The following is an 8,471-nucleotide window of genomic DNA, read 5'->3' as shown; positions in this document are numbered from 1 at the left end:
CCCCTTCACACAGTTCCAAAAACTGCTCCCAGAAGGCAGTGTAAACATCACGTGACACTCCTGCATCATCAACTGCAATTTCATTGATAAACTTCATCTTAACTGTTAAATACATTATGCTGTCATCTTTAAATGCTTGCACAAGGTCTCTGACCACTACCACTCTTCGAACAGATACATATATTTTTCTTTCTTCATCGCCTGAAGCCTCTAATGAATCTAATGGGAAGAGTTGGGATCTTGAATTCACAGGCAGAGCATCTTCAGGCGAGGCATTGAGCACACTCTCCTGAAGGATCTAAAAAATAAGTAGTAAACAAAATTAATAACATGAACGCCATTCATACTGTAGTTCCACAGATGTACCAAATCATTCTTTTGCCAAGATTATATGTAATGATTACCCGATTACTTTGCAGGTCCTCTACAGATATCTGGGGCTCATGAAATGGGACCTCAGTTGCTGAGTCATTCTCAACAGTTGCCTGAAATATAAAATAGTTTATTTTTCAATCATTATGACACAGATAATGTAATAACCCCAAACCAGAGCCCACAAACTCAGAGAATAGGTCATCTCTCAACTAAGTCAAGGAATCAAGACATGGCTGTAAATCTTTAACAACATCCTCCAACGTAGACTGTCCCTTTATGGCATTGGCTGATGTTGCATGATGACCAGTTGTAATATGAATCTCAATGATGTGGGAAAGATTCTAATGAAATTTTGATTTGATACAAGTTTTAAAATTCAATTGATTCATTAAATAAATGTCTACAATTTAAAATGGTCCACCAATCTGACCTACAGTTATTTCAGCTTCGTTGTTATGGCAGTTTACAACTACAGCTGAATCATCAGTACAGATCTCAGAAAGATTTGGATCCCATTCAATTGTGTCGTCTCCATCTGCACCAAAAACATTAATACAGGTTCATTTCATTACTTTAAGAGCCAACCTACTACTACCAATAAAAAAGGTGTTTCAACCATAATGGCTGTCGCTATCACTGACGTCCTGGCCATCTCCCTTTGATGCTGGAGATTCTGTTACATTCTTGGTCTTTCTTTTTGTTTTTGGATCTATTCACCACTGGTAAATCCTCATTCTGCAAAAAATAATATACACTAAATTATATATGTCAAGTATATAAGAAGAATATTTGTTATACAGAACTTTATTCATATTCTATAACCAACTCATATAGGGGTCTATTCTCCCGTCAGGTCTTAAGTGCTTTTTTGCATGCCTGCAGTTACGCACCTCTCTCCTATGCATATTCTCCCGTCCAGGTTCCTGACACGCCCATCATAAGTAAGGAGCCTAAAAGCACGCAGTCTGTGAATGAAGGAGGGCTGAAGGAAAGGAGGCGGCGATTTCGGTCATTTTTTTTTGGGCTGTCTTGAAATCCCGGAACATGGAGTTTTCCCATCGTTAGTAAATGTAATTGAAATCCGTGAAAATGATAAAGTTCACTTTTAATTTGAAACGCCTTCATTGATAAACAATGTAACAGGTATTTGATCAGATTATTGCACTATAATGATCGGCCGCATTCTGTCCTACTCACAGTTCAAATCTCTCTCCTTGATCACCGCTTCGTCTTCATCAGTTAAATGCAATGCGGGGATATGAGGAAATAAGCTCACATATCGTCCTGCTTTGATACAGTGGGACGTTTGCAGTGAAACAGAACTATTGGCTTCCATAAAACGCAGTTTTATATATAAATTGTTTAAAGTGACCTGAGCTGAGCTTCAAAAAAATATGTGTGGGAACAGTTTCTGGTCCATCCTCATACGTATTTCACCAACTCATATGACAGCTTGTTTCACTCTGTAGTGGATCAAACTGTGACTTTACGTTGGACGTAGTATGAAAATAGTTGGACATCACTGTGGCAACTATTGCGTTTTATCGCAAAACTATTGCGTTATTTTGCAATAGTTATTGCGTTTTATTGCAAATGATTGCGAAATAACGCAATCATTATTTTCCTCGTGATGTCCCCTGGCGGGCTCCGTAACTTTGAGATGTTTCAGATAGTGAAAGATATCATCATCTCCTGTGGATGATGTTTAACTTTCATACCTTTAGTGCTCCAGGATGGAGTCGACGTTAAATCTTTGTAAGATCATTGACTTGAACAAAAATCATTGTTGAATGAAAACCATGACAGTGTTTTTTAGTGTATTGGCATTTATAAAACGAGTGTTACGTGAGATACCTTCGTTTAGGTGTGCCATTTATTTTTAGTTCATTCATGCTTCAAACAGTCTCTGCGGTAAAGTAATGACAGGGGTTTTACTCTAATGTCTATACTTAAATTTGGGGGCGGGGGTGCATCCTGTAAGAGATGCTGTTGCCAGAGGGCGAGTTCTGTGTGCATAAAAGAGACATGTTACTCATTTTCATTGAGTGACAAACTATTTGATTTGATATGAATTACCTCCTCTAGGACAAACGATGGATGTGAACTTGTAAAAATATACAAATAACAGCTGAGAATTGCAAAGTTGTTAAGCAGTAATGCTCAACAAAGAGGTCAAGTTTAAGTTAAAATACTTTCTACAATTTGTCAGTAATTCAGAAGATACAGTATATGGGGCAAAAGGAAAGGTACAGCCCTGACTCAAAAGTGGACCAGAATAAGTTTACAACAAGGAGAATTTAGAGGAGTATATTACTAAAAGTACAACTCATGGAAGGTAATAATTCTTCCCACAGCACTCACTCAGAACTGGATCTTCCTGCTGTTCAGTGATGTCACCAACTTGAAGTGTTGTTGTCACCTGAGAGAAGTGTTGCATTCAAGACCACATTAGCAAAAACCAAAGACTTGTCAGAGACCTCTATGTGTGTGTGTGTGTGTGTGTGTGTGTGTGTGTGTGTGTATAAATAGGTCAAACTTCATTGTTACAGAATGCAAGGTTGGTTTCAACCCATATTTTGTACAGTTTTAGTGCATGTGCTCACACAGAACATCAGCCGAGCGAGGCTTCATCATAACTTCAAATCTGAACATTGTACATTCACAACAACAAAACACACGTTTCGATTTAAGTCAACTGAGCTCAATTTTATTTATATAGCGCAAATCACAGCAAAGTCATCTCAGCGTGCTTAAAATATATGTATATGGTCCATAGTAACAAAGAGAAAGACAAAAAATAATAATTTAAATACAATATTAAGCAAAACATGCATGTCATCGCCCTCATGGCTAATGTGAATACTTCAGAAATTAAAGGAAAAATCATCGTTTTCAACAGTTTGATCATTTGGTCCTGCCAAGATTAAAGGTAACCAGACCATATCAGCAAAGATTAAATACACTCCTGAATCCTTCACTATATGTCCCTGATGATGTTATTGCCATCCTTACAAATTTTTAGGATTTCCTTCAAGTAAAAATGTTTTTAAATATGGATGTTAAACAGTTAAACAGTTCATTCAGGAAAGGCTTTCATCAAAGGGAGAAAAACTTAATCATGACTGGAAATATTACCAGTCCAGATAAAGTGCAAGTGAGAATGATGTCCTGAGGTCGTTCTGAAACATCCTGATGGACGACGCTCTCTGAGCACTGAGGAAGTGCTCACAGCTTCTATTTAGACCTCTGCTGATGAGACCAACAACCTCTCCCAGTTGTTGTCACAGTGTTTTTAAAAACTGATGTTTACTAGTTCTTACATTGAGCTTTATGACAGGAATAAAGAAGTCTTAGATTCAGAGTTGTTTTGTAAAGCAGTCCTGAGATGAGGGAAGAGGTCCCACCATCAAACAATCCCCCTGCTTTGGTCTGTGCTGAGTGAAGGCGACATTAATCCAGCCAATGTAGCGTAAACATACATCAGGACCTTTAAGGGTATTTAGTATAAGTTAGGAGTAGATATGGTTGGTATTTTGTGGGTTTCTCACAGCATTGCCAGACCCAAAACTGCCAGAGTCACCAGCAGAGCTGCAGGGATGAAGGAACAGAAAGGTTAGCATTATACGCATTCAATCAAACTAGACACAGTTAGCAACTAGCATTGTAAATCATGCTTACTTTGCAGCAGTGAGTGATGGAGGGTGGGTGCGTAACTTGAGGTTGTTGTTGGGGTAGCTGTTGTGGAGTTGCTAGTGAGCATATTGGTGACGGTGGTGTTAGGATTAGTAAAGTCGACCTGGTTGGTCATGATCGCTGTATTAGGGGTTCCCAGTGCACCAGAGGCTGGAAACACAAGCAGGACACAAAGAGAGGACTGAAATGTGGAATCTGTGAAAACTTGATGATTCAAACAACATCTTTGCAAGTGTGTTACTCATTTAGACATGGCTAATTTACATTGAAACCTATTTCAGACATGGAGCATCTCAGTTGTTGATAACTTACTTGCGTTATAACTTCCAGTGTGGAGTGCAGCTGCCAGGTTGTTAACTCTCATTATTGATTCGGGCAAAACAACAGAAAAGCTGCACTGGATCTTGTTTCCATCTACTCTGCCCTTCCCGTTGGACATTTCTGACTGAAAAGCAAAGGACATCAATTGGGACCATGTAGATTCACAGAGAGTATCACGCAATGTCAAGTGAAAACACTAATTTATGGCGTTATATTTGTAGCATATTTGTATACAAATCCACGGTGCGCCCACAACTACACCCTGGGAACTGCACTATGACTGCCCGCTGCTCACTGAAGATCAAAACTCGCCAAGTTTCATGTTAATGTGAAATGGAACACACTCAAAACAGTGCATCCATGAAATATTTACATAAATATGTCAATCTTGACAAAAAAATTAGAATTTTAATGTTAATTTTTGAGGGTAGCTACTTCCTGAAGCCGGATCCTTAAATAGCTTTAATATAAACGAGAATTATACTCCAGTGTTTTCCAGTCCGCCTTCTTCTCCAGCATGAGCACAGATGGATTGATTTGCCGTAACAACAGCTGGCTGACATCTTGCTTGTCACTGAAATTGAGTTAATCCTCAAGCTTAATTTTTATCCACAATTCATCCTCAGATCAACTCACATTCAAGCATTAAAGGTAAATATTTTACCAAGTATTCTCCAGGAATCAAACTTTCATGTTCTTCAGTCATGTTTCTTGTGTACTTTGCTGAATGCGACTTGCTGAGATTTTGTCAAAACAAAAATCGAATGCTGGGCAAAAAAGAAAATTATAATGTGATGTCATTGTCCTTTAACTAAGTTAGTTTGAGTCAAAATTTAGTTATAAAGACTATTTCAGTTATAGTCTAGTTTCAGTCAACTAATGACATTAAGATTTTAGTCAACAAAATCTGTAGATGTACGTAGTTGGCTAAAATATAAAGCATAAGAGTTTCCCTAGTGATTAAATAATAGGTTTTTTTTTCTTCTTAGATACGAAAATATCATAATAAATGAATAACATGACAGAAACTTGCCTTTTGTTTTTGCCATAAATACTAATACATTATACTCTAGTTATCCAGTTTCCATTTAAATAGTTTATATTGTAAGACCATAAACAATAATACATGTGTCTTATGCTTCTCAGTTTTTGTTTTTTTGTTTTATGGAAATGAATTGTGTAAATACAGCACTATAAATGAAGAAAGCAGAACTCACCAGTGTCAATATCAAGAAGTCATTATGAAGTGTTGCAGTGATAAACACCACTGTACTGCCATCAGCTGCACATATGTAGGTCACGTCGTGACCTCCCTGTAATGATTCTGATTAATATTTTCTTTGAAAGACTGAGAAACAGATGTTAGCCATCAGTTGAGACTATATACTTACCAGAGAGTCGTCAGTAGAAAATGTAGCAGCAATGTAGCCGATTGAATGCCCTGAAAGGTCAATTGAAAAGTTTCGGCCAATCTGTTGTTCAGCGGACATGAACAAACATCTTGCATTTGAACTGGGGTCACAGCCGGGTGGCTCATGTACACAAAGTCGAGTTACTGAACAGCCGTCCCAGTTTACACTTTCCTGCAAGAGAAACAAGATAAATAGGTTAAGTTTGGTGTTACTTAAGCTGCAATGTTTTATTTACCAAAAGTTTAGAAGTCACGTTTGTTTTTTTTTCATCACCCACCATGAGAGGCACTGCTGTGATGCTGGTCAGTGCCATTGTTGCCACTACTGCCGGAGTTGGAGTTACAGCAACAGCAGTAACATTCCCTGAGGGCGTTGGGGCTGCCGATTCATTCAACGCTAATGATGGGGCTACTGTCGTAGTCTCAGTTGATGCTACCGTCGTAGTCTCAGTTGGTGCTACTGATTCATTTTCAGTGAGTGTTGGCGCTACTTTTGTAATTCCTTTCTCAATTGTTACTACTGTTTCATACACCGCTATTGTTGGTGCTACTGTCATTGTCATAGTTGGTGCCAATGTTTCATTTTTTGTTAGTGTTTGTGGTACTGTCATAGTCCCTTTTTCAGTTGTTTCTATTGTTTCAATCACAGCTAACGTTGGTGCTACTGTCGTAGTCTCAGTTGGTGCTACTGATTCATTTTCAGTGAGTGTTGGCGCTACTTTTGTAATTCCTTTCTCAATTGTTACTACTGTTTCATACACCGCTATTGTTGGTGCTACTGTCATTGTCATAGTTGGTGCCAATGTTTCATTTTTTGTTAGTGTTTGTGGTACTGTCATAGTCCCTTTTTCAGTTGTTTCTATTGTTTCAATCACAGCTAACGTTGGTGCTACTGTCGTAGTCTCAGTTGGTGCTAGTGTCGTAGTCTCAATTTCAGTTAGTGCCACTGATTCATTTTCGGTGAGTGTTACCGCTACTTTTGTAATTTCTTTCTCAATTGTTGCTACTGTTTGAGTGACCACTAATGTTTGTGCTACTGTCGTAGTCTCAGTTGGTGCTACGGTTTCATTTACGGCTAATGTTGGTGCTGCTCTTGTAGTCTCATTTGGTACAACTGTTTTATATTCTGTCACAATCCCTGTGTCAATTGTTGCTACTTTTTTAGTCACCGCTAAAGTTTGTGCTACTGTCGTAGATTCAGTTGGTGCCAATATTTCATTTTCTGTTAGTGTTTGTGCTACTGTTGTAGTCCCTTTTTCAGTTGTTGCTATTGTTTCAATTACGGCTAACGTTGGTGACACTGCTGTAGTCTCAGTTGGTGCTACTGTTTCAGTCACCGCTAATGTTTGTGCTACGGTTGTAGTCTCAGTGGAACCTGCTGTTTTAGCCACAGCTAATGTTGGTGCTACTAATGTAGTCCCTGTTTCGGTTGTTGCGATTGCTGCTAATGTTTGTATTGTTGTTGTAATCTCAGTTGGTGCTATTGTTTCTTTAACCACTAATGTTGGTGCGACTATCGTAGTCTCAGCTGGTGCCAATGTTTTATTTTCTGTTAGTGTCTGTGCTACTGTCATAGTCTCTTTTTCATTTGGTGCTTTTGTTTCAGTCACTGCTAACAATGGTACTACTGTCCCAGTTAGTGTTATTGTTTCAGTCACCTCTAATGTCTGTGCTACTGTCGTAGTCTTAGTTGGTGCTACTGTTTCAGTCATCGCTACTGTTTGTGCTGTAGTTGTGCTCTCAGTTGATGTTATTGTTTCTTTAACCACCAACGTTGGTGCTACTGTTGTAGTCTCAGCTGGTGCTACCGTTTCAGTGACTGCAAATGTTTGTGCTACGGTTATAAGCTCAGTTGATCCTGCTGTTTTAGTCACAGCTAATGTTGGTGCTATCGTCCTAGTCCCTGTTTCTGTTGTTGCTATTGTTTTAATCACGGCTAACGTTGGTCCTACTATCGTCGTTTTAGTTGGTGCTAATGTTTCATTTTGTGTTAGTGTTTGTGCAACTGTTGTAGTCACTTTTTCAGTTGTTGCTATTGTTTCAATCACCGATAACGTTGGTGCTACTGTCGTAGTCTCAGTTGGTGCTACTGTTTCAGTGAACGTTAATGTTTGTGCGACTGTTTCAGTCTCCGCTAATGTTTGTGCTACTGTTTCAGTGACCGCTAAGGTTTGTGCTACTGTTTCAGTCTCCGCTATTGTTTGTGCTACTGTCATAGTCTCAGTTGGTGCTACTGTTTCAGTCACCGCTAATGTTAGTGCTACGGTTGTAGTCTCAGTTAGTCCTGATGTTTTAGTCACATCTAATGTTGGTGCTACTAGCGTAGTCTTAGTTGGTGCTAACGTTTCATATTTTGTTAGTGTTTGTGCTACTGTCATAGTCACTTTTTCAGTTGTTGCTATTGTTTCAATCACCGCTTCTGTTTGTGCTGTAGTTGTACTCTCAGTTGGTGCTACTGTTTCTTTAACCGCTAACGTTGGTGTTACTATCGTAGTCTCAGTTGGTGCTACTGTTTTAGTGGCCGCTAATGTTTGTGCTACTGTTGTAGTCTTAGTTGGTGCTACTGTTTCAGTCACTACTACTGTTTGTGCTGTAGTTGTACTCTCAGTTGGTGCTATTGTTTCTTTAACCGCTAACGTTGGTGCTACTATCGTAGTCTCAGTTGATGCCA

General features: G+C 38.9%; 1 protein-coding gene across 1 annotated transcript; it reads right to left on the bottom strand.

Moving 5' to 3' along the window:
• Positions 1-3,731: 3,731 nt before the first annotated feature.
• LOC114480478 (putative ferric-chelate reductase 1) lies at positions 3,732-6,405 on the bottom strand. Its single transcript, XM_028474655.1, has 6 exons — positions 6,079-6,405; positions 5,781-5,972; positions 5,607-5,702; positions 4,381-4,513; positions 4,054-4,218; positions 3,732-3,963 (listed from the first exon to the last, which is right to left on the bottom strand). Exons 1-6 carry the CDS (start codon positions 6,361-6,363, stop codon positions 3,920-3,922), a joined length of 915 nt encoding a protein of 304 aa, XP_028330456.1. The 5' UTR covers positions 6,364-6,405; the 3' UTR covers positions 3,732-3,919.
• Positions 6,406-8,471: the final 2,066 nt, after the last annotated feature.

Source organism: Gouania willdenowi, chromosome 18, assembly GCF_900634775.1.
Source record: "Gouania willdenowi chromosome 18, fGouWil2.1, whole genome shotgun sequence".
NCBI lineage: Eukaryota > Metazoa > Chordata > Actinopteri > Blenniiformes > Gobiesocidae > Gouania > Gouania willdenowi.
Note: the sequence above shows the minus strand (reverse complement) of the source record. Positions and strands in the feature narration are given on the sequence as shown.